The 27,525-nt window shown below is 36.3% G+C and overlaps 1 protein-coding gene across 5 annotated transcripts in view; it reads left to right on the plus strand.

Annotated features, from left to right (window-relative positions):
- Positions 1–22,321, plus strand: part of tjap1 (tight junction associated protein 1 (peripheral)) — a 129,476-nt gene extending 107,155 nt beyond the window's left edge. For all 5 annotated transcript variants that reach the window (XM_051125550.1, XM_051125553.1, XM_051125554.1 and 2 more), the window contains 3 exons: positions 8,890–8,997; positions 11,931–12,014; positions 18,809–22,321. In XM_051125550.1, coding sequence (XP_050981507.1) covers positions 8,890–8,997; positions 11,931–12,014; positions 18,809–20,245 — 1,629 coding nt within the window. In that variant the 3' untranslated portion in view covers positions 20,246–22,321. The remainder of the gene's footprint in view (positions 1–8,889; positions 8,998–11,930; positions 12,015–18,808) is intronic.
- The last annotated feature ends 5,204 nt before the right edge of the window (positions 22,322–27,525 follow it).

The raw sequence follows: 27,525 nt of genomic DNA on the forward strand, positions 1-27,525 counted from the left end.
TCTGGAACAATGTGTATTGATACAGATGGAAGAGTGAGAATTAAATTAGGCACCGGAGATATCTTCTCTGATACCTTGTTGCTTTGGTTTCACCAGTGTATTCTAGTATTACTAGTGGTTATAATAGTGTAGTATAGTGAATGGTAACACTTTGTTAACATTAGTTAATGTAGTAACATGAACAAACAATAAACAATACATTTACTACACTGTTTATTTGGGGTGTAACGGTACACTGATGTCACGGTTCGGTACGTACCTCAGTTCGGGGGGTCACGGTACAATACGATTTCGGTACAACAGGAAAAAAAACAAATCTACTATGCTAAGTTTCTTTTCAATTATTTTGAACAGACTGTAGTACAAATTATAATTTTTTCCACCTAGATGTGATGATAAGTAATATTATCAAATGATAATGTTATATATATAATCTGTAGTACATATATACATACAAGGAATAAATAATTGAAATATATTTGCTTTAGGTAACACATAAACAAGGAAAAAAAACAGTGCAGCACGTAGCGTAGCCTATATATGCTGAGTTTCAGTTCATTTTTGTGACAGAAAGGAAACTCAAATGGCAGAAAGCGACATATTTGTTTTCTTTATTTTACAAAAGACCTTGTACAGTGTTGCACTTTTAAGATTTATTTTTGCCGTTTTTATGCCTTTATTTGGATAGGACAGTGTAGATTGACAGGAAGCGAAGTGGGAGAGAGAGAGAAGGGGGTGGGATCGGGAAAGGTCCACGAGCAGGGAATCAAACTCAGGTCGCCCGTAGCGCAATGGCGCTATAAGTCGACACGCTAACCACAAGGCTATTGCCGTCGACCAGTGATGCATTATTAATAAGACAATAAATGGCAGTGGTTTAAGCTGATTTTGCTGGTATAAGGAAACAGTTTAAGTAATCGTGCCGGCGCACACAAACACAAAACATAAGTTGCAGGCTTCCAGCATGGCAGTTGGTAACGTTAATTTATCAAAATAAAATGCAGTGAACCAAACATCAGCGCACTCGCCTCATTGTGTCACCGCTGGAATGCGACTAAAGTACAAAGCCGATAATTTACATAATAAATAATAGTTTAGTATTTAGATACATCGCAAGTATGGAAATATTATGGAATATTTGGGCCGAATGAGAGAGGTAGGATGCATGATTTCGCAGACAGTTGATTGCACAAGCCTTTAAAGTAACGTTATACTCATTTGTCAGTGAGAGACACGTTTAGAATCAGCACATGGTCACTGTCTAGTGGGCTTTGTTTTTTTAAATGCGCAACTCATGGCGTTCGCTGTTCTTCTGTCGGTGGTTATCAAACAGAGTTGCTTTACTGCTGGCGCCCCCTTCTGGATTGAGGGTCAATTGCCTGTATTCGCTGTAAGGCCTCATGCACCGAACCGAGATGTCCGTACCGTGACGGTTCGGTACGAGTACATGTATCGTTAAACCCTGCTATTTATTAATTTTTGCCATAAGTTAGTTAATAAAAATAGTTAATTGTTTGTTCATGTTAGTTCACAGTGCATGAACTAACGTTAACAAACACCTTGTGAATTTTTTTTTTTTTTTTTTTTTTTTTTTTTTTTTTCAACAATGCATTAGTAAATGCTGAAATTAATATTACGATTAGTCAAAGTGTTGTTCATTCTTAGTTCATGTTAACTAATCTAGTTGACTAATGTTATTGTAAAGGCCTGCAATGTGAATTGTATTTTATTTTTATTTTTTTGGTTTACGTTTTTGTTCATTTTGTTTCTTGTAGTTTATTATTTCTTCTTAGCTGTATTTTTTTAGTTTAAGTAATTTTAGTATGTTTAAAAATAAATGTACACTACCATTCGAAAGTTTTTGGACAGTACGATTTTTAATGTTTTTTTAAAGAAGACTCTTCTGCTCACCAAGCCTGCTTTCTGTTTATATATATTTTAAAATGTAATGTATTTCTGTGATTTTAAAGCTGACTTTGTAGCATCATTATTACAATCACATGATCCTTCAGAAATCATTCTAATATTCTGATTTGCTGTTTAACATTTATTATTATGTTGAAAACAGCTGGGTAGATGAATAGAAAGTTCAGAAGAAAAGCATTTATCTGAAATAGAAATATTTTGTAACATTATAAATGTCTTCATCATCACTTTTGATCAATTTAAAGCATCCTTGCTAAATAAAAGTATTAATTTCTATCATTTGTCCCCCTCCACCCGCTCACAAAAAGCTTTTAAGTGGTATAGTGTATAATGTTATAAAATTCATCAAAGAATCCTGAAATATTGATGATAATAATAATAATAATAATAATAATAAAATGTTTATTAAACAGCAAATCAGAATGATATTCTAAATATTAGAATGATTTCTGAAGGATCATGTTCTGAAGGCTGGAGTAATGATGCTGAAAATTTAACTTTGATCACAGAAATAAATTACATTTTAAAATATATTCAAATAGAAAGCAGTTATTTTAAATAGTAAAATATTTCACAATATTACTGCTTTTGCTGTATTTTGTATCAAATAAATGCAGGCTTGGTGAGCAGAAGAGACTTCTTAAAAAACATTAAGAATGTTACTGCTTAAAAACTTTTGAAAATCTTCAAAATCAAAACTATAAAATGTCTGCTCTATTTTTGAAAATCTAGTTTTATTTCAGGTTTACTTAAGTTGAAAATTATTTTTAATAAGTTTACTTTTAGTGGATAACAAGTTTCACAATATAATAATGTTTAAAGGGGACATCGGATGCAAAATTCACTTTTACATGGTGTTTACATATTAATGTCTTAGCAGTGTGTGAACACAACCCTACCATGAAAATGATAAAAATCCACTCACTCCTAAAAAGTCTCAGTTATCAGGCTGTTTTGATTTTTTGATCAGTATGATGTCATATTGCTCAAGCCCCGCCCACGACCACTGACAGACTCTACCGTATTAGCATATTTCCGCACTCAGCTAGTTGTATGCTGTCCACCATTCCCCTCACTCAAGCAGCTGTAGCAACAACAATGTCTCAAGCGATGCAGGTGTTTTGTAGTTGGATGTAAAAGTGAACAAAAGAGTCTTCACTTTCTCCAGACATCAGAGCTACTGGGGACGCAGTGGGTTTGTTTTGTTTTTGATGGTAACATGCCACCGAATATATAAAAAAACGCGGAGTGAGCGGTAGCTCATTATCAATTAAAGGGACATGCACCGAAACGAGTCGCTGTGAACAAAGCTGTTTTTGACCAAGTAAAAAGTATGTTGCAGACATTTCATGAAGACTCTGAAAAATCATACCAACTTATGGAAAATGGACATCCGCTTTCCCCTTTAACTAATGACAAATTGGTCCAGAGGTGTGTGAAAATACTGTCTTTCGCATGGCTTGTTTCTATCTTTCTGTCCTCTTTCTTTCTTGTCTGTACTTGTTTTTCTCTCATTTGCATTCTGTTTTATACTTGCAGACATAGAGGTTAATAAAAATATAAGAATAAGCGCAAAATTAAATCTTTCTCTCCCTTTCTTTCTTTCTTCCTTTCCTTTCCCCTCATGCTGCCTTGTGACTTGGGTATTTCACCATCTTCATCACCATCATTATCTTCATCATCATCAGGCTGCCATCAGTCAAACTTGGGTCTACGCAGTTGCGTTCTCATTCTCTCTTCTATTCATCCATTTACTTCTGTCTGTCTTTGCTTTCCCTATAAAGTATCGCTGTGGATATCATTCCCATGAGTCATTGCATCTCCTTCCTGTCTCCTCTCTTCCTGCAGTAGATGGCTGGATTTAGCTGTGGCCATGCCCGTGTCTGTGCATGTGGACATGGGGATTCTGGGATAGATGCAATTGACCGCAGTCCAAATGTTTAACACAGTGGTTAAAATGCACAGCACAACTTTGCAAACAATGTAAGAAAAGAAAATATACAAGAATGTGTGAATTACAGATGATATTTTACAGCATTTAAGGCCACTGCAAGATTGAGATGCTATGTGTAGGGCTATTCTGAGCAATGACATTTCTTGTAAGGCCATTAGTGAAGTGTTCAGTAACAGTGGTCGCGCACTACACTACACATAATCCTAAAGAGAAATCAACCAATCATGGCAAAGTTTAACAGTCAGACCTCCCACTTTCATTTAAAGAACCCAAACCATACAGCTCTGTGTTGAATCACAACTTTTGCCCTATGAAATCTGCTTTATTTTTCCCCAAATTTCCATGTTTTCTGTTGTTTTTTTTTCTGTTTTGTTTTTTTTTTTCCCTGGACTTTAACAATATAATAATTTATTAATTTAATTTAATTTAATTTCAGTTTTTTTTAAACAATAATAGGGGCTTGAAATTGTTTTATTTATTTATTTATTTATTTATTTATTTATTTATCTTAAGAGATTCTTGTCTGTTAATTTTTTTCTGGATTTTTCAGATTTAATGCAAATGTATTATAAACATGATAATCAAATGAAGGCATAAAACATTAATTGTAATTTAAAAAATTGAATTATACAAAATGTAACCATTCCTTTTTATTTTTTGACAGTGATATTGCTGTTAAAATTAAAACATGGAACAGATTATGTAAACAAGTTATGTTAAAATAGTATTTCTCTTTTAATAGTATTTATTATTATTTTATTATATATTATTATTACTTTGAGAAGTCCATTCTATTGTACAACAGTAATATACTATATACTATATTTCTGTCACAGTTTCTTCCAATTAAACCAATTAGTTTTTATTTTGGTGGGCTATTGTGAAGACCCTTGAGTTTCAGCCATGATGAAATCTGAAGCTATTGATTACCATATATGCAAAAAAAAAAAAAAAAAAAAAAAAAAAACTATATATAAAAACAATGTTTATTACAAAATACTCAAACTAGGGCTGTCAAAGGATTAATCATGATTAATCACATCCAAAATAAAAGTTTGTTTGCATAGTATGTGTGAGTACTGTCTATATTTCTTATGCAAATATAAATACACACACATACACTTGCATGTACATATTCAGGAAAAATATAATTTTATATTAGTGCTGTCAAACGATAAATCACAATTAATGGCATCCAAAATAAAAGTTTGTGTTCAATAATATATCTGTGAGTACTGTGTATATTTATTATGCATATATAGATGCACACACACACTTACATGTGTATATATTTAGGAAAACAATTATATTTATATTAGTGCTGTCAAAAGCATCCAAAATCTTTTTTTTTTTTTTTTTTTTTTTTTTTTTGCTTCCGTAATATGTGTGTGTGTATTGTATTTATGTATATATAAATACATACAGATGCTTGTATACATTTAAGAAAAATGTTTATATAAAATTAATAGTTCGAAGGCACTAATTCATATATAAAATATGTATATGTATATATAATTTAAATTATATATAAATATAAATGTAGACAAATATTTAAAATATTTACACATGTGCACATTATAAATATACACAGTACTCACACATATTATGTAAATACAAACTTGTTTTGGATTCGATTAATCGCAATTAATCATTTGACAGCTCTAACTCAAACATAAAATGTTTTGAGAGTGTAGAGATGTTATATTTTTAGTTCTTTATGGTAATGTACAGTTGCTGTTGTGCTTTACTGTGATTGGTCGATTTCTCTTTAGGATTATGGGTAGTGTAGTACTTCATAAGGAATGCTGTTAAATACACATGATTTTTAATATATATTTTTTATGTTAGTGCTTTCTTTAAACATTAAAAAAAAAATAATGCGACTTTTATTTCTGGAGCCTTACTGTTTGCTTTGTTTTGCTCACATAATGGGCTGTCAACAGAAACTTGTGTTGTTGTTAATTGACAATGTTCAATATAACAATATCTTAATAGCTACAATTGATAATTTTGCTGGAAGAAAAACTGGGAGTAACACAACTTTGTGCAGGTTGCATTAAACAGGCACGTATTATATTATATGTGCATTTTTTTCCTAAATAAAGTATGTGTTCTTATTTGATTATGAAACCTTTTAGAGTAGCACTTAAGTGTTGGCATTTTGACCACTTGACTACAACTTTGGATGGTGTGAATGCAGCTGTTAAACTGATTAAAACACTTTGGTTCCTTCCTTTCTATCCCTGTTTCCGTCAGATGTGTTGTGCATTATATTGGCTGTTGCACTGCCGTTGTTACATGAGGACTCTGCATTTTGTTGAAAGGCTGCCCCCTCCTTTAACTTTCCTTTATTGGTCCACATTGTCCACTTCAGTCAAACGGTGACTATAAAGATAATTGCTTTGTTATGGACATGCCAAGCTCCAGATTAAGGGTCACAATGTCTGTCTACTTTTTCTCTGTGTCTCTCTTTGTCTCCACTTTAACCAAGAGCCGGCAGAGCTGAAGTGTGTCTTAAGTAGAAAAGCTTCTGTTAAGTATATCCTCTTTAAAGTTCTTTCAAGAGCTTTTGTTCAGTCATTTTAGTACAAAGACATTTCGGACTTTGCCATCACAGCAGGAGTGAAGTGTCTTCAGACAGCACTCACTCCTCAATTAGAAAAACACCGAACTCAGGAAGTCAGACAGAAGACATTTTAAGCGTATAGATGTAGCTGCCTGGTAATTGTCTGTATTCTCAGTCTCAATCGGACTGCCCACATTCACTTGCCATCTGCGCTTTTATTCTTTCCATGAAACAAAAAGGAAAATTTTTCAACAGCAGCTCATAGGGACCATGGCTGAGGACAAAAAAGTTAATATAGCATTAAAATATTCTATATAATATGTGAAAAAACTCTAATACGAGTTTGAAAACAGGGTTAGTAAGTAAAGTTGGTTTATTAAAGACAGACATAATTGGACATGCAGTGCCTTGCAAAAGTATTCATACACCTTCATTTTATTCAGATTTTATGTTGCTGCCTTATTTTAAACTACTTTAAATTACTTTTTTTCCAAATCAATCTACACTCCATACACCATTCTGGGAAATCAAAAAACGAAGTTAAAAACTTAAATGATTCCATTGCATAAGTTTTCATCATCTGGGACAGAGGAAATTTAGCTCAGGAGCACTCATATTGCTTGTAGATGTTACTCCACTTTGAGTGAAGTTAAAGGAGAAGTCCACTTCCAGAACAAAAATTTACAGATAATGTACTCACCCCCTTGTCATCCAAGATGTTCATGTCTTTCTTTCTTCAGTCAATAAGAAATTATGTTTCTTGAGGAAAACATTTAAGGAGTTATCTCCATACATTGGACTTCAGTGGTGTCCCGAAGTTTGAACTTCCAAAATGCAGTTTAAATGCAGCTTCAAATGGGTCTTATCTAGTGAAACGATCCGTCATTTTCGAAAACAAATTGACAGTTTATATACTTTTTAACCTCAAATGCTTGTCTTGTCCATGTCTGTGTGAACTCTGTTTTTCCGGGTCAATACATTTAGGGTCAAAACTAATTTGACGATTTTGAAGTTGAAGAAGAAAACGAGATGGGAGTTTTTCAACGTACCCTAACTGTATTGACCCGGATTACACAGACTACGCATGTGCATCACAGAGCTAGACAAGACAAGCATTTGGGGTTAAAAAGTATATAAATTGTCAATTTGTTTAGAAAATGACCAATCGTTTTGCTAGATAAGACCCTTCTTCCTCAGCTGGGATCATTTAGAGCCCTTTGAAGCTGCATTTAAACTACATTTTGGAAGTTCAAACTTTGGGGCACTACTGAAGTCCACTATATGGAGATAATTCCTGAAATGTTTCTTCATGGCTGAAGAAAGACATGAACATCTTGGATGACAAAGGGGTGAGTAAAAAATTACGGCATTAAAAAACATTACAGCAACAATCCACCGATCTTGGCTTTATGACATTGTGGTCAAACTCAATACTGTCCTCAGTGAAGACGCATGAAAACCCATTGGGAATTTTCAAAAAAAGCACCTAAAGGACCCTCAGACTATGAGTAACAAGATTCTCTGGTCTGATGAATCTCAAATCCAAGCATCATGTATGGAGAAAAGCAGGCACTGCTCATCACCTGTAGAGTAGCATCTCAACAGTAAAGTGTGCTGGTATGCACCAAAATATTGAGATTGAGCCTTAATGAAAACCCAGTCCAGAGCATTCAGAACCTTCCAAAAGAACAATAAGCCTATGCTCACAGCAAGAGTGGCTTATATTGAACTCTGTGATTGTCCTTGAGTGGCCCAGCCACAGTCTGGACTTGAACCCAATCAAATACTTCTGGAGAAACAAATGCAAATGCCTGCCAGCCCCAACCAAGCTGACAGAGCTTGAGAGGAGAAGAGGCAAGGAGAAGAATGGCAGATTATTGCCAAATGCTGATGTGCGAAACTTTTCGCATTATACTCAAAACACTGGAGACTGTAAAGAGTTAAGGGTATGAATACTTATGCAATGTACTTATTTCAGTTTTTTTTTTTTTTTTTTTTTTTTATACATTTATGAAGTTGTGACAATTGTTTTACTTTGTCATTATGGTGTATGGAGTAGGCTGATGTGGGGGAAAAAAGTAATTCAAAGCAGCAATATAAAATGTGGGGGAAAAAAATGAAAGGGTATGAATACTTTCGCAAGGCACTGTAAATATTGGAGACACAGAGAACAAGACACATGGAGAGAAAGTGATGGTTATTTGCAATGAGATTGTCAATATGACTCCTTACCTCCTTTGTTTTCCTCATGGGCTGTGCCTCAGCCACATTCCCAGGCTCTTTGTATGACTTTTTCTTTGCAGCTGGTGCTATGTCAGCAATGAGATTAGGATTGAAGGAAAAGTTGTTTTATGTGTCTTTTTTTCCGCTCTGGTGTTATTTGTATTAAAATCTGCAACCTTTTCCGTTAAAGTTCATACGAATGTTCTTTTTCTCCTTACAGCTCCGTAAAGTGGAAAGAGACAAGAAAACCATGGATCAAGAGATAGTAGAGCTCACGAATAAACTCGTGGATGCCAAAAACACTATCGACAAGCTGGAGGAACTGAACGTACGTGCAATATCAGGGCTTTGTGTTTGAGGCACGTTTTGGACTCAAGTTGTCAGAGCTGCAGTGTTACTGGGATTGATAACTACTGGAGCTGAAAATTGAAAGTTGCACGAGGAGGATCTGTGCTGAGATTTCACAGAAGTCTATTGTCAGATTCCAGAAATGATGTCTGGCTTTTGGAGCTTTACTGGGGAACACGGGAAAGTCTCCTTATTCGTTTCTTTCTCGTTTTAAGATTCAAACTTGATTCAAACGCACTCTCCACAAGGCTAGCATTTTTAGCTAAAAATAAACAGCTGTTTAAATTACTTTTAAATCTGCATGAGGAAGCCTGTTATTTATAATGAGAGATTTTATGCACATTATATAAACACTGTAATCTTCTCTTCGCATTCAAGTGACACAGAACTGTAAATCACCTGACAGATTGGTATTCTGACAATGTTTTTTTAAGATTTTAAGCAACTCCTCAGAGAATAACAAAGCACCAGAATGCAGGTCGTTCTGAAATGTGCCTTTATTACACCACATGTATGAAACAGTGCCACAGGGAACTAATTATAGCACTGGAGAAACTGATAGCCGTCTGTTCGCGGTGTTTAAACACAGCGCTTCATTTCCTTAGACAGACAGAGCACACATCAATCATAGCTCCTTCCTTAGAGGTCGATGTCAGGAGAATTTTTCCCCCTTTATGGGCTTTTTAGTTATAAATCCCGAAGACTGCTACCTTGGGTGCCATTTTTCTTGTTTTACTTATAAAGTGTCAGTCAAAGGTTTGGACAGAATTACTCAAGACATATTTTTCAAAACATTAGAGCAGTTGGTTCTCAACCAGGGGTCCAGAGTCCACTAGGGGGTCTCTGCAAACTCAAGGTGACTTCTAATGATTTCAAATAATATACAAAATAAGTAAACCAAGTAGAAAAAAAAAATATTTTAATAGTTTTTATTTTAATAAAAAACAACTTTTTTTTTTATACTTTAAAGACCCAGGGTTCCCCACAGTCTTTAAAAAAAAAACTAAATATATTGAATTGTTTTTTTTTTCTTTCTTAAGATCTGTAGAAGTTTTACACTTTATAGGCATTTTTATTTTTATTTTAGACGTTTTGACTTTATTCGAGTAGGACAGTGTAGAAGTGACAGGAAGTGAAGTGGGAGAGAAAGAGAGGGGGGTGGGATCGGGAAAGGTCGTCAAGCTGGGATTCGAACCTGGGACACCCGTAGCACAGCAGCGATGTGTTAGGTTATTGGTGTCGACGTTATAGGCATTTTTATAAAGAATCTATATTTTACTAGTTATGCCAAGCTGTAAAAGATTTTATTAGGTAGAAATTGAGAAGAAATATTTTTAAATCCTTATCCAATTATTCACAAACAACTGCAAGATGGGTTTATTGGTTAAAAAGAGTAGGAAGAATATTACGCTCTTAAGACTTCTTAATTGTTAAAATTGAATTGTTTCATTGTAATTATCTTATATAATAATATTTCTTTTTTTTTTTTTTTTTTTTTTTTTTTTAATAGCCCCACATCTGACGGGCAGGAATAAAAATTAAATCATGCGCACAATTTACTAATTTGTTCCCTTGTTTTAAGTAAATTGTGCACTTGCTATAATAATTAATTCCCTTGTTTTAAGTAAATCATATGCATGAAATAATTCTCTCTATTCATCAGTATCATGCCTCTCACTTAAAATGATGCTATGCAACACTGCAAGGCTTTTGGGAATACCTCTATAACCAGTGTTAATTTTGACAGCAAATTTTGATTTAGTCTTAATCATAGTCTTTTGACAAAAGTGGCATTTAGATTTAGTCAACTAATTACCATAATATATATATATATATATATATATATATATATATATATATATATATATATATATATATATATATATAACCACAGTTGTACAAATGCCATGGTTAAACTAGGTTAGTGTAGTAAATCCATGATTAATTTGTGCATAGTTACCATGGTTTAGTAATATGAATTGTTTTAGTTTTAGTCAACTAAATACCATAAGATATATATATATATATATATATATATATATATATTAACTAGTAACCCTTTTTTTTTTTATATAATACATTTATTTATTAATTAACTGTAATACTGTAGACTGAGGTTAATTTTTGTAAGGGAAGCTGTAAAAGTAAGTTTGCCAGCTTACATAACATTTTACAGTGATGTCAATTATGTATTTCAACAGCTTATTTATGCTAATAATATATATATATATATATATATATATATATAAACTAAGAAATTGTATGATCAGGATGTTAAAAAACTAAAATCTTGCATTGATAAATATGTCTTAGCCATGTTCATCGCTTTAAAAAAAAAAATGTTGATAAATTATTTGTCAACGAACAGAACTGAGAATGCGGACAGGAGGTAGAACAAATTTAGTGCTCACGAGGGCACAAATTATTATTTCATGCGTACAATTTATTTAAAACAAGGGAACGAATTATTATATCTAGCACACAATACTTAAAACGAGGGAACGAATAAGTAAATTGTGTGCACAATTTACTTTTCTTTTTTTTTTCCCTGCATGTCATGTGCGGGGCTCCATAAGAACCAAAAACTGGAGATTAAAATAAATTACACAAACAAAATTAGATAGAGGAGGCCACTGGACAAAAAATCGTAAGCACAATTTATATTCATTTACAAAACTGATTTCAAACTATGAACCTTTGACTCGGCAGATTAGAGGAATCTTGTGAAACCTGTGTATGTCCAAACATTTGACTCATACTCTGTGTGTATTTGCTTTTCGTCCTTCATAAATGACAAATTCAGTTCAATTTAAGGAAAGTGTAATTCCAAAAAGTGGATGTTTAAGGCTCTTTTCTTTATTTGATGTGTTCTCATGTCTATTTCCCTTACATACATTTTCTCTTCTCATGCAGGAACGATATCGACAAGATTGCAATTTGGCTGTGCAGCTGTTGAAGTGCAATAAATCGCATTTCAGGAACCACAAGTTTGCTGATGTAAGTAGTAGAATGGTACCTAGGAGGTATCTAGTTTTAAAGCATACCCCTCCCACATTTTTAGGAACCGTTCACCAAAAATTAAAATTCTGTTTATCAACTCACCCTCATGTTGTTTCAAACCTCTCTGACTTTTGTAAAGCACAAAAAGGTTATGTTAAACACATTGTGAGCATCGCTTTTATATAAAAACAAAAGTTGTGCTCTGAAAAGCACCAAACCATACCATAAAAGTCCATGTAACCAAAATTTTAAAATTTGAAAAGTCAATAAGTGTGTATGCAACACAACTATGTAATTCTGGACCACAAAACCAGTCATAAATAGCACGGGTATATAGAGAACATTGTATGGGTCAAAATGATACATTTTTCTTTTATGCCAAAAATCATTAGGATATTAAGTAAAGATCATGTTCCATGAAGATATATTGTAAATTTGTAGTCCATTTTCAAAAAAAAAACAGCTGGGACATTCTGGCAAATTATTATTATTATTTTTTTTTTTTTTTTTAGAAGAAAGAAAATAAATCTGGTTTGAAACAACGTGAGACTAAATAAATGATATCAGAATTTTCCTGCAGCACAGGACTTGCTGGAGTCTGAATGTGTTTTGCACTCCGCAGTGACACTCATGGACGGTGGTGAGAGAGAGAGAGTGTGTGCACGATTACCAAGTGACTTTATTGTTATGGACATGGACCTCTGATTTTACGGACTGGGATCAGAGAGGAATAGTCAGAGAGAGAGATGAAGAGAAAGAGACCAAGAGAATAGAGAGAGGACGAGGATTTAAAAAAAATAGCCATGTCCGCAGGATGTGCTTTATGGCAGTGTTTAGCATGGGGAGTGTCTGTTATGGCAGTCGTGCTGTGAGACATGGCTGGTCTTTGGATGCGAATGGCCTCGCTGGCAGAGAAAAGGCACATTATTGACAAGGTGCCAAACTCCAGACGCATCCGTCTGTTTGGCCTTTGTGTCTGTCCGTGGGGGAAAATAGGACAGATTTCAGGCTGATGGACAGCTCTGTGTGTACAAGAACAGAGACGTATGATAAGACAGCTTGACCTAAAGGACATATGGGTATTGAACACATCAGGACATTATCACCTGTGGCCTGCGCTCAACATTAAACCCATCTATCACTCTGTCTGCCCTTGTTGTTTTATTCTGCAAACAACATTAAGTCCTTGTTAAAGCGAGGTCAATGCTTTTTGCATATTTGCAAAGCTATATTGTTTTAAATGCATTTCCTTTTTTATATTTAGTTATTTTTATGAGGTTTTTTTTGCCTAGAGATGGTTTTAAAATTGAAATGATCATTCTCTCAGCCAACTTAAACAATTGAAATTTGGACACGTCACTTGACACATTTAAAATTTACATTTATACAGTGGAAATCAAAATTAGAGAACAATCTATAAATACATAATTTATTTTTCAAATATTGTCAACCTTCATCACTTAGAAATGTAAGGAATATTAGCTGTATTGTAGGTATGCCACTGTTCTAATAACATGTTTGACAAAATTTTCAAGATATTGCAACAAAAACCTTTATTTGTGGAAAACATATTGATCAGAATTAGAAAAAAGGTAACCACTGTAGCATGAATGAGGATCACAGGTAAAAGTTTGGAGGGTTACAGCTGTCAGAAATTAGTAGAAGTGTCAGAAGTGTAGAGGCCCTTGCTTTGAATGACTTCAGCACATCTCTGGCTGCAGGACATCACTAGTTTCTCACACACTGCTCTGGTGTGATCTTTGTCTACTCTTCTTTCACTCTCATCCATAGTTTAGTAACTGTAAGGGGTTTCTTAGCCATAACTTTGCCGCCAAGGATTTTCCAGAGGTTTTCAATCGGTTTTAGATAAGGACTCTGGCATGGCCATTTCATTATTCCCATGTTCTTAGATTCAAGGAATTGCTTTACCTGTTTTGCAGTGTGACGAGGACATTGTCTTGCATGGAAAAGAAGGCTCTGATGAATGCAAATATTTTCACTCACCCTGCCATGTATCTGTATAAGAAGCCCAACTCCTGCTGCAGAATACATCCCCCAAACCACAACATTCACACGAGGCGTAGACGTCCATGCCTCTCATTTCCTTTGAATGTAGTGACGTCAAGCGTTGGCGAACTGAATTGTGGGTCTGTTGCCTCGCATCACTGGCATTGCTTGCGGCAAAGGTTGAAAACGTTTCAAATTTTTCGAGCGCCAACACTGGCGTCAGCCAATCAGATCACCTTATACAGATACCCTGGTGCAGACACTAGCCAATCAAGTTCATGCAACACCAGAAAACTAATTTGATTGGCTGTTGTCACTATGACAGTCATGTCAACGCCATCCTGTGTACCGTAGGGCTTCAGTCCTTCCTTAGTTTGACTCCAAACAACATGTTCCGGTTTCACTTTATTTTGATGGTCTTTTTAACACATTTCGTTGACTATAAGTAACACTGCATCTACATGTCTACTAGGGATGCAACAATACAGTTAGTCCACGGTTCAATACATACCTCGTTTTTCGGTTCAGTTCGGTTCTGATGTCTTGCCACTTCAGTGTGGGTTTTTTTTTTAGAACAAATTAACAAAATACTCCCGTAAACCTCTGTACACTGGAAAAAGCATGGTTTAGTATTTGTCTGCTTAATTTTTCTTTTGAGAGAGGTATTGATTTTTCGATTTTTACACAAAATAGGATGGGTTTCAGTCATACTGGATGCCAGAGGGTGCCCTCGTGCAAAAAAAAAAAAAAACACATATGCATCAAAGAAGTAGCACTGATGACTTTCTGTTCCAGGTTGTCTAATATGGATATAATATGGGTCTAACAAGATATAACAGTAAACGTTTTGAATAATGAAATGTAAGGACAATAAACACTTGACTGCAATAATATATGGTTTATCTGTGTTCTTCAAGCTATCTCGGGTATTTTCATAAGCCATTGCTAATCGACATACATTGAATATGACTATAGAATTTATCGTCTGCCTCATTCTGTGATAAGAATACACATCAGATCACATAAGGAAGTTATTTCAAACACTCGACTGATGTTGTGAATTAAAAACATGTTATAATGTTTTTTATAACTTTTGTTTTTATAACTCTTTTGTTGGACAACAGGTTTAGAAAGGCTTATCATTGCATGTCATTAGAATGGAAGATGCTCTGCGTGTGTTGCTTTTTTAAATATAAGCAGGGAAGTGTTTCCTCATTTCAACACGTGAAATCACGGGTGCACATACAGCAAATTCCGAGAGAAATAAAACAAGTTATTTAAATGCAAAACCGAAAAAACGCAATTCACAAGCGCATATTGAACCGTGGAGGTCATACCGAACGGTTCGATATTAAATTTAGTATTGTGACATCCCTAATGTCTGCTAACTCTCATTAGAGTGTTAGTAGAGTATTAGTAGACTGGTAGGGTTAGGGTTAGAATAAGCTGGCATGTACTTGCAAAGTTACCTATAGTCAGTAGAATGACTGTTGGGAGACCATCACAATGAAGAGTTAGCAGATATTAAGCAGATGGTCTACTAATACTCTAATGAGAGTTAGTTGACATGTAGGTGCAACATTACTTTTTGTCAACAAAATGTTCAAAAGGGACCATCAAAATAAAGTGTTGCCCATTTTCCCATCAGACCCAAATAAATTAAACTTGCTCTCATCACTAAAGTGAACTTGGACCAATTCTTTTCTCTCCACACAACATGCTCCTCAGGGAAGCTGAGCTTAGCCTTTTGATTCTTTCTGCTGATGAGAGGTCTGGTCACTGCGGAGTGTGCTTTCAGTCTGACTTCTCTTAAACATGCCAAGACAGAGCCTTACCCTGTTCAACACAGAACTGGTAAGCAATTCCAGCTGCAGTGTTGAACCGATTCCCCATTGAGAGTCTCTGCATTATCCTATTATCCTTTCATGCATTTGACCAGCCTTTTTGGGGGACTTGAATGAATTAGTATGATTGTAGATCTGCAATATTTGAGAAATCACAGAGATGGAACGACCATCTTGTCTTGGAGTGTCTGAAAGGCTCATCCCTTTGGCCTTCATCTGGACAACCTCCTGTCGCAGGGTTTCAGTCGCCTTAGAACGGCCCACCATTTTGCAATCACAGTGAAAATTGGAGGAATGCTGCCAGTTAAATAGGGTTTGTCATATATTGATAGAAATTAGCACCAGGTGCCAGATTTTGATCAGAGTTCTTTTTTTTAAATATCTCATTTAAGTTCTTTATACTGTGCTTCAGAATACAATAAGCTTTAAAAACTGCCCTTCTACTCCTGTTTGAATAACATCAAATAGGACTAAGCAGTGACCTTGAAATTTACGGCATTATAGGTTGTTCTCTAATTTCTCCACTGTATATTATAATTTTAGTTTTGTAAATTAATTAATTCACAGGCACAATTTATATTTCTTTTCTAAACTAATTCAAATATTTAAGCAGGACCCCACGTTTTGAAGATCATTAGAAATTTAGTTGCATTTGTCCAAACTTTTAAGTTATGCAGAGAAAGATGGCTTTAAATCTACTTGCCATATTGGCTGAGTGAGTGTGCGTGGGCACAGGATCTTCCTCCTTGGCAGCAATTAATTCACAAAGGATCTTTCTTCATCCTTTTTTAATTTATTGAATTGACAGCAGTGACTAATCTCCAGAATTATGATCTTTCTAGGAGAACTAGAGAGATGGAGTGAGTTGACTGGAACCGTGGTATTTTTAGAAGATATTTGATTCACCGTCCAGATTATCCTCTTGCCCTGCTCTCGTGAACTCTGTAATTCATTACTCTGTAAGCAGAGACCACAGACTATTTCTTTGGTTATTTTAAGGCTCAAAGCCATTACCTGTTTTCATCCTCTTATACTGCTAACATAAAGCCACAGTTATGAACCTTCCACATGTGAAGCATCATTTGGAAAATTCTCCAAATGAATGTCAAACCGATCTGCACTGGAAGTGCATATGCATTAAACAGGCCACTTGTGTATTCTATCACAGCTTTAGAAGTGCTTTGAGAACTTGAGAGCCATTATGCTTCAGTCCAGTGCTGGGAAACGTAGAGTTATTATAGCGGCTCTCGTGTAGCAATTCTCTATCTTTAGCTAAAGATGGAAATTATGCACAGTAATTGGCATGCAGTCTTTGACTGTTATGTATAGGTCACTGCAAAAATGAGAAGAATTGTGGCTTCTCTTTGTTAGGGTGGCTTAGAAAGATGACGACAAGTATGCCACTAGCTGAAAGAGATGCTAGTAGACCTAAACAAAATAGAGATAATTAGGGTTACACAAGTGCTATTGCAATTTTGTATATATACAAGTAGCTGAGTTTGTGTATAGACTCACATAATCAGACACTGTACTTACAGGAAGTCTAGTCCATACTGACGATAACCATGTTTGAAGCCCAAAGCACTTCAGTTGTTATGTGTATGCTAAGATATGCGTACAGTGCGTGTGACGTAACTGACATAACTTTAAAAAAGACGCTGTGGGCCTCCTGAGTTCAAATCCCACCGCCCTCTCTTTCCCACTTTGCTTCCTGTCTGAAATATTCTCCTATCCTAATAAAAAAAAAGGTGAAAACTCCAAAAAAATAAATCTTTAAAAAAAACAAAACGCTAAGTGCTCACATCAAAACTGAAGTATACTTTACCAACCACAAATCCATTTATTTTATGTAATGATCACAGGCAATAAGAATGCAATTGGATATAACCCTGAAAGCACAAGAGGGTAAACAGGTGATGAAGGATGTGTAGTATTGTTTACGTTCTAGTGCATTTATGAATCAGATGGTCATTGAACGGTCTGTAAAGATATCTGAGCTGTCCTCATTTTTTGTGGGAGAAAGAAGTCTTGTTCAGAGTATTGTAGCACTTTGTAAAATATCTGACTTCCCACACTAGCATGTGATGCTGCAGTGGTCATGGGATACAAATACACTCTGCCCCCAGGGACAATTTATTTAGGGAGTGTCATGTAGATTTCTGAGCTAGAAGGCCATGAGGGGGTCATGCATGGAAGTATGGTCTGGACAGATCAATTCTCCTGTGCCCCACACTCAGAGGAAGTAGGGGCTTTGTGGGTAATTGCTGCCCCACAGGATCGTTACAGCATAAAGCTGAGCAGGGCTGTGTGATCGCTGATTTTCCCTTCCTTTTTTCCACAAATCGATGACTTGGCCTGGCTTCGTTAAATCATGTCACACTACAGAATGAAATAAAGGCCTCATCACCTGCCTTTTTTCTTTTAGTCTCTCTCTCTCTTTCTCTGTCTGTCTCACCCCTCTTCAGTAATAATCTAATTTGAGGTGAGCTTTTTACTCTTTATTCTTCTTTCCCACATCAGGGCGGGCAGACATTGGATGGTGTTAAATGGAAAAAAAGCTATTTTCTGCTTTTCTTGATCATGACGGAGATAGCCTTCATACCCCATTCCTATTCATATCCCAGTGTCCACTGAGTGCATGTTAGCGAAATTGCACCTTTTAGGAGTACTTGCAGGAAAGGATTCATCCACAAAATGTGCAAGCTACATAGATTTCATAGCAACAAATGTAGTCCCAAGAAAAAAGCAAAAGAAAAATAAAAGAAAAATTAGATTATTCTGAGATTCTGATGTTTTTCCAAACCTAATCCAAATGTTCTTGGAACACAGAAGAAAATTGTATTGTATTGTTATTTTTGGAGCTTGAATTCCCCCCATTGCATGAGTAAACCCTTGTCAAGTTTGTTTTTGTTTGTTTATGTTCTCTACAATGTTTTGCAGTTGCCATATGAGCTTCAGGACATGGTGAACAAGCACATGAAGAGCAGCTTGCCTAACAAGACCCAGGGCTCTCAGGGAGCTCAAGCCCAGGATCCTGACACTCTAAGCCTGACCCCCGCAGACGTAGTGCCCACTTCGGTGATCGCTCGTGTTCTTGAGAAGCCGGAGCCCCTGGTGCTCAACTCAGCCCAATCTAGCAGCAGTGCGGGTCGGCCGGTGGCTGAAGATGTGTTCGTTCACGTGGACATGACAGGACCCCAAGATGATAGTGGAGGGCGTGAAAATGGGGGTCCTGTTCATGCCAGGCCTCCTGCGGGAGCAGGTTCTGATCAGCAGCATGTAAACGGCATGTGTCGAAGCCAGGGCAGCCTGGACGGTCCAACGGGAGAAGATGGGGCAGCGCCATCTTTTGAGAAGTTGAATCCTTACCCAGCACCTCCACCACCGAACCCGCTGTACCCTGGTCGGAAAGTGATCGAGTTCTCCTCCGATGACAAAGTCAAGATACCCAAGAATAGCCCACTGCCTAATTGCACCTACGCTACTCGCCAGGCCATTTCTCTCAGTCTTGTACAGAACGAAGAGGAGGCAGCCGAGCGCCAGCGCACCGTGCCCAACAGCCCTGCTGTGTCAGATGGGGGCTGGCGATCTGGGACCTCTTCATCTTCAGGTGGAGGGCATGCGTCTCACCAGCGCACGCCTCCACAGATGGATGCTACGGATACCCTTTCCAGTCATTCAAGTCCTTTTAGCAGCCCCCCTCAGCCGCCCAGCGCCTTTGCAAGCTCTGGTAGCTCCGAGGAGGACCTACTGGCCAACTGGCAGCGCATGTTTGTAGAAAAAATGGCACCGTCTTCAGAAGGCTCCCTTGTCAACCGCACGTCCTTTAGCAGCGAGACGGTAAAGGATCTCCAAAGAAGTCACAATGGCAAATCAGGAGTAGGGGCTCTGAGAGGCGCTTACTCTGATGGCGAGGAAGGATCCTCAGCCCAGAGCTGGACAGCAAGTAGAGAGTCCAGTTTGGATACAGACACCAGCAGCATGGCAGACCTCCGAGCAAAAAAGACACAATACGGTGGCGACTTTTCCCAGGAAGAGGGCGAACACCTGCTGATGACTCTTGACCCACTTGACAATGATGGTGCTAGCGGTGACACCATGGTCACTATTGAGAGCAGTCCAGCTTCTGCTAAGCGTCAAGAGTTTACCGAAGATGCTGGCTCTGCTGGAAGTTCAGCTGAGGAGCGAGATATCCTACCCCAGGACTTTCCTGTCATTGGCTCAAGGGTCCTAGCCGCCCTCGAGGATTATGCAGACAAGCCCCCTCGGGCTGGCTCCTCGCGACCTCTGAAGAGCCCCAAGAGGATGGGGATTCATCACTTGCACCGCAAAGACAGCCTTACCAGAGCTCAAGAGCATGGAAACTTGCTGGACTGAGACTTCCAGGCTTATTCTTCTCTTCTTTTTTTTGTTTTTTTTGACCTTGAGTGCTCTTCGTCTTACTAGCAATCACTAGTCATAGCAGCACACAACAAGCGGAAGGGATCGGATCAGCATTGCTGAGGTTATCCCTGATCATGCTGCTGTTGCTGAGGCATCATTGTAACTCTTCTGTCCTCTCTCCGAGGCTTGGAGCTGTTTTATCGGTGGAACCTATGGTATTGACGGAATCCGTGGCTGCAACTTCAGTGGACGGTGCTTCAGGGATCGCACAGTCTGAATTAAGGTGATTTTCACCAGTCCAAGACTTGACCGGTTTGATGCGACATGATTGAGTGGGCAACAGCAGGACATAGCCATACAATCACACTTCTTTAAGAGAAAGAGTCCTTCAGAGGCGACAAGATTGAGCAGCATTGGGAATGATCCCTGTGGCACTGTACGGACATGGAACATCTCACATAATGGGTGTTTTGACATTTGCTTTTGCCCTCGGGTGAGAGTTTTCTACCCAGATAATGATATCTTTCCAGTATCCCAGTACAAGTCCTTTGTTACGGGAGATTGGGATGGCTCCAAATGGCCACAGCTTCACAGATACCACTGTGTCAGGCGTTCTGCTGCTTGAAGCAGATTAAATGTAATCTATGGGACTGTCTTGTCAATTTTCAGTGCCTAACCCTTGCTCTGACAGAGGGGGCTCTCCATCACCCTTTAAAAGAACATCTTGTTCCTTTCCAGCTTTTAGTCATCATAAAGAGGATCCTTCACCTCAAATTTTCAGTTACCTCTCGTCATTGATCTACCACTGTATTTCAACACCTAAAGACTGCTTTTGTACTTTAATAATTTGAATTACGAAAGGCTTTTGATTTTGATGTATTCGGTATATGTTTTAATCAAGTACTTGGATATACTTCCTGATTTTTCATTCTCGCCTGTTTTGTTTGACTAATGGTATTTAAAACCAATTATGATTTTAAGTAAATATATAGAGTTTTTGTGTATTTATTTGTCTTTTGCTCGTCTGAAGTGGCCCGTTACTTCCCTCAAAGCAGTTAGGCACTTGCAGAAGTGCCGGGGTGCCCAAACTCATTCCTGGTGGGCCAGTGTCCTGCAGAGTTTTGCTCCAACTTGCCTCAACACACCTGATGGGAAGTTTCTGTTATGCCTATTAAGAGGCTGGTTGTAATTCGCCATTTCAGGTGTGTTTAATTGGGGTTGTAGCTAAACTCTGCAGGACACTAGCAATCCAAGACCGAATTTAAACACCAGGATGCTGAATCATGTCATGAAATGAGAAGGTATACAATCCCTTACAAATTTTACACATTAGTTGTCATTTTAAATATTTAATCAGATTTTTTTTTTCCAAAGGTCAGTATTTAAGAGTAAAAATACTCTACAAGGCTGAAATGTTTAAATGTGTCATTGGTATTTCACGTCCTCCAATTTAGACACGTATTAATGTGTCCCCTCGCTGCTGACGGCACAAATTGCCATTCAGAGGGCATATTAATATTTCAAAAACTATGCATATAGTACTGTAAAAACGCAAAATAAAAAAACAAGCTAAAAATAATTAGCAGATATTTCAGCTAGAAACGGTGGCACTGACAAGAATACATTACTTGGATAATTTTCTGTGTTTGTTTGTTTTTTTTTTTAAACCCTGATTTCAAGAAAAGCCATGTTTTGATCTTAACGAATGTAATCATCTCTATGTAGCATCCATTTTTCATTGGTTCCTTATTATTCTTTAGCTGATCGTACTGCTGTATGTATTTTAAGGGGAATGTGCATCCCGCCATCATTTGGTGTGTTTATCTATGTGTGTATTTTGTGTGGAAATCTGATTTCTCATGATTATGGATGTCCAGCAGATATTTTTCTGTGCTGAGTGTTCCCGTCTTAAATTTCAGTCATTTCATTTCAAGCCTTGTTCAAATAGCGTTTTAACATTTATCAGTTTTTTTCAAACAATGAGTTTCAGATGCAACGACTACAAGCATCCTCATTCTTTTGTTTTGATGAATATATTTTAGAGACGATTAAACTCTGTTGCCTTTTTAAGCAATTGCTTTGTGTTCTTTTTATTCACAAAAAGTTTTAGTTTGTTGACCAGTCATTATTCAGATGTCCCTGGGACTTCATGCAGTATTGTGCTTTAAAAATCAGTGTACTTATTTGGATACACCATACCCTCCACATTTGCCCTACTGGTGATGCGCAACATGCATAAGAGTATGTTGCGCACTTACGATTTTTAGGTTTTGTCTATTACTTACGAACATATCTGCGAGTCACACCAGAATGTATTACACTTTAACGGTATTCCGGGAAGGACGTCAGACTTTTGTAAAATGCTTGCTGTATATATATTCACCTCATAGCTGGTCTGCCACAGCACTCCTCGCCTTGAATAATTCAGCTATATGTTCCTCAGCGAAGGGCAGAATGTGTGATCGAAGGGCTCCCAAGTCCACACTTGCTCTTCTTGTCTTACACTTTGGTCTTCGTATGTAGTTATCAGTCTTGCTCTACAATATATGGGAGTACCATTAATAGCCCATGATTTATTGAAGTGTAACTACCCACCATGCTGAATAATTAATATTTTATCATGTCCTAAAATAGTTCTGTGATGCTTTAAAGAGACAGAGCGCAGCCCGTCAGCGTCTCGCATGACGAAACGGACTCTTAAATATTTCAATCTCGTCAGATGTTACACAGACCGCAAGGTCATGCAAATAAATACAAAAAAGACACGACAATGGTCAACGCACAGAGTGCATAAATAGGCCTTTCTCTCCTGCTCTAATGCAACTTTAATAACTCAGATTTAATTGCACGCATAAGAGACGTACACATCTTTTTTTAATCCAAGGTGACCCTCTGGCACAAGTCGTGCTAAAATCTTTGCTTGAAAAATCGAAGAAATGGAAAAAATGTCAAGGTTATCCTCCGACCAACACTCCAATCTGCCTTCTGCCTAAAGCTGACGTCTCTGTGATGGAAAAACATATTCAGTTCATGTTATCTTCTCTTTAACCTTCAAGACGGTGCGTAATCTGCGCTCCTTTTCTTTTGATCTGATATATGAATGTTTTTATTCATCAGTAGGCCAACTTTCATGTAGCCATCAACAAAATGTAAAATGTCAAGTCAAATTAAGTCTGAAATTAGCCTTTGTTATTGACTAATGCCCTTGTATTAAAGTGAAAATTGACCCTGTTTACTTTTAATACACATTCCTGTTTTTACCATAATGGTAATCTTTTATCAAAACGTAATTAACTTGCTCCCTCTTTGCAATGACTTTCCTTTTCCCACCGACATAATGTTAACCAACAGCCAATGTTAAGCAACACGCATTAAGGTTTCATTACTGATTTTAAATTTTAAATTCCCTACATTTTGTTGAATATCCTGTTTCACTTGAAAAAAGTGAAACATCACACAAGTAAAATTAGTTGTGCTTCACGAGTCCTTGCAATTACAGTTGAAGTCAAAAGTTTACATACACCTTGCAGAATCTGCAAAATGATATTTTACCAAAATAGAGGGATCGTACAAAATGCGCTATTTTGTATTTAGTACTGACCTGAATAAGATATTTCACATACATAAAATGATATTTACATATAGTCCACTAGAAAAAATAAGTTGAATTTGAAATGACCCTGTTTTTTAATACTGTGTTGTTACCTGAATGATCCACAGCTGTGGTTTTTTGTTTAGTGATAGTTGTTCATGAGTCCCTTGTTTATCCTGAACAGTCAAACTGCCTGCTGTTCTTCAGAAAAATCCTTCAGGTCCTATAAATTCTTTGTTTTTTTAGCATTTTCCAACAATGACTGTATGATTTTGAGATGCATCTTTTGACACTGAGGACAACTGAGGGACTCGTATGCAACTATTACAGAAGGTTCAAACGCTCTAGAAGGAAAAACGATGCATGAAGAGCCGGGGGGTGAAAACTTTCAGGGTAAATTGAACTTATTTTGTCTTCTGGGAAACATGTAAGTATCTTCTGTAGCTTCTGAAGGGCAGTACTAAATGAAGAAATATGATATTTCAGCAAAATAAGACAAATGTACACATCTTCATTCTGTTCAAAAGTTTTCACCCCCCAGCTCTTAATGCATTGTTTTTCCTTCTGGAGCATCAGTGAGTGTTTGAACCTTCTGTAATAGTTGCATATGAGTTCCTCAGTTGTCCAGTGTGAAAAGATGGATCTCAAAATCATACAGTCATTGCTGGAAAGGGTTCAAATAGACAAAAAAACCACAGAATTTGTGTGACCTGAAGGTTTTTTCTGAAGAACAGCAGACAGTTTGACTGTTCAGGACAAACAAGGGACTCATGAACAATTATCACTAAACAAAAACAGCTGTGAGTCATTCAGGTAACAACAGGGTCATTTTTATAAATTCAACTATTATTTTCTCTTGTGGACTATATGTAAACATCTTTTATTTGAAATATCTTATTCAGGTCTGTACTAAATAACATGCAATTTGTATGATCCCTCTAATATAGGTAAAATAATTATCATTTTGCAGATTCTGCAAGGTGTATGTAAACTTTTGACTTCAACTGTATTTGAGTAATCTGAATACTGCTTTGTTAGTTGTGTTTCATTTACTTCATTAAACCTCTGCATTGTTTCTGAAGTTTAAGTTATTGGATTTTTAAGTTTTGTAAAACTTGATCGTACTGTCCTGATGCTTTAACATGGTGGTGGAATTTCATGATTATGAGGGGATTTTCTAAGGGTGAAACCAATTTCATTTTGATGTTTGCCCACACAATTCCATTTCAGATATGTGCTTTTTACAGTTTGAATGATCTGAATTTGTTCATGTCTACCAGTCCTATATGTGTGCAACTGTAGCAACATGGTGCTTTTTGTTTTCCTTGTCATACATTCATTTTAATTTTTCCCCTCCTCATGCGGTGTTAATTTCACCAGGAATTTATTTTGACTTACTTGATCAGGTAAACTTCCATGGTTGTGTAGATGTACCATGCACAGATTTTTTTTTTCCCCCTCAAAAAAATTCTTATGACTGGACTAGTTTTATTTTCTGAATTTGTAAACTGATGTATATTTTAAAACAAATAAAACTATTTTAAACAATCGTTTTGAAGTGTACACTTCAGCAGTGTTACCTCCTGGCAGTACTGTGATTCATGAATGTTTGTGGGGTTTTTTTTTTCTTTTTTTTTTTTTTTTTTTGTGTCACATGACATCACTCTAACCACAGAGCGGCAGTGCTGATGTAGGACTGCCCACTGCTGGTCATTAGGGTCTGGTGCTCATCAGTGGGTGGATGCAAGCACCTAGCAACAGTTTGCCAACAGTCCTTAGCTGTAATTGTCAAAACAATTACAAGCACTAATTAGGGTCAGTAAGGCATATCAACAGAGCAGACGAGAACTATGTGCCGTTCTGTCTGACAGGTTCCAGCATAATTGCATAAATTAACACCTTGAGACAATAATAAAAAAAAAAAACCCTCACTTTACTCCTGTCATCCATTTATAATTCTAGTCAAGTTTTTGTGCCAAAACTGTTATTTTGCTTCATTATCTTTTCATCCTTACATTTAAACAGGCTGTTGCCCTCTTTGCATGTGACACTGGTAACAGAGCTTGTTCTGGGTGGGGATTTGCTTTAACAGCCCTATTAAGGCGAGACACCCCAGGTGAACAGGATAAAAAATTAACTAATAGATATCACCATTCTTACACAGTTGATTGATTACATTAATAATTACAAACTTTTTTTTGTATTACATGTTTTCTGAAATGATACGTTGAAATATGCAAATTATGTGTTATCTAATTAAATATGTGCTAATTTGCATACATTTCTAGAACAAAAATCTCAACATTGCATGAAGCCAGGTTCAGAATTCTTGTTTGATTTTGTTGACATATTAGACACTTTTTATCACTCCATTAAAAAAGAAAACAGAAAACAGCTCTTTTTTTAGAATTAAAATGTAAGACCAAGCAAATTATATAAGAACAAACCTCTCTGTAAAAGCCTTCAGAATACAGATAGTAATAAAACTGTAAAGTTTTATTACAGTGTATGTAAGTGTTACTTAAGTTAAGACTTTAAAGATATGTAATGTAATACAAATCTACAGGCAGAAATAGATAAAGTGCTATAAAAGAGACACTTAAAGATATTTTTTTGGATGTTTTCTTCCAAAAATGTAAAAACCGACAGGTGCATAAAAAAAAATATTTTTGCCTGCAGTGTCTCGACTTAACAGCCTCTTTGTAAAATCTGCTTTGCAGTGTGACTGACCTGGAAACCGGGGACATTTCCTATTTCAGTGGTCAAAATATAATTAAAATTTAATCTGTCATTATCTATGAATTAAAAAAGAAAATATACATTTTTAAAAAGTTTTTTTTATTGTTGTAGGTTCCCCTATACTATTATTAAAATTAATAATGTTTAGTTTGATTAGAATTTTTGGTCTGTTTTTTTTTTTTTTTCCTGATAACAATTATGCTATGAAAATAGTTAACCTTTGTAAACAGCAAGGAGTTCAAAACAGTATTATATTCTAAGAATAATGCAATAAACAGTAACAGTATTTACGGTGCTAACCACGGTGTTTATGATTACGATAACTTAAACTAATATGTCACCAAATACCAGTTTGCAATATGAAGCAGCCTAATGGATTGTTTTTGCACAGATAAAATGACTAAAAGCGAATGACACCAAATAAGGTGACCAGATTTCTGAAATGGAAACTGTGTACATTTTCTATTTCAGTGTTCAAAATATAATTACAATTTCATCTGTCATCTATGAATTAAAGACAATAGACATTTTTAAAATGTTTTGTTTTTTAATTGTTATGGTTCCCTATACTATTTTTACAATTAATAATGTTTAGTTTAATTTAGTGTTGTGGAACGATAAATTGCAATTAAATGCATCCAAAATAGAAGTTTTTGTGTACATAATATAGATGTGTGTGCTGTGTATATTTATTGTGTATACATACATACATACATAGTATATATGAAGAGTTCAGATGCAAAACCAGCTAAAAGCCATCTTGGTCAAAAATGAGATAATGATACTGAGTGAATGCTCCTGACACATATTATACGTCCATCAAATACTTTTACTACAAACTCGCTAAATTCCAGCCTCAGCCCAATCAGAAGTACCAGTACTTACATAAAAACCTATACAAATAGCCAGAAAGAAACGCTCATTTTAAAGAAAAATGTCAGAT

This window comes from Labeo rohita, chromosome 13, assembly GCF_022985175.1.
Source record: "Labeo rohita strain BAU-BD-2019 chromosome 13, IGBB_LRoh.1.0, whole genome shotgun sequence".
NCBI classification, from domain to species: domain Eukaryota; kingdom Metazoa; phylum Chordata; class Actinopteri; order Cypriniformes; family Cyprinidae; genus Labeo; species Labeo rohita.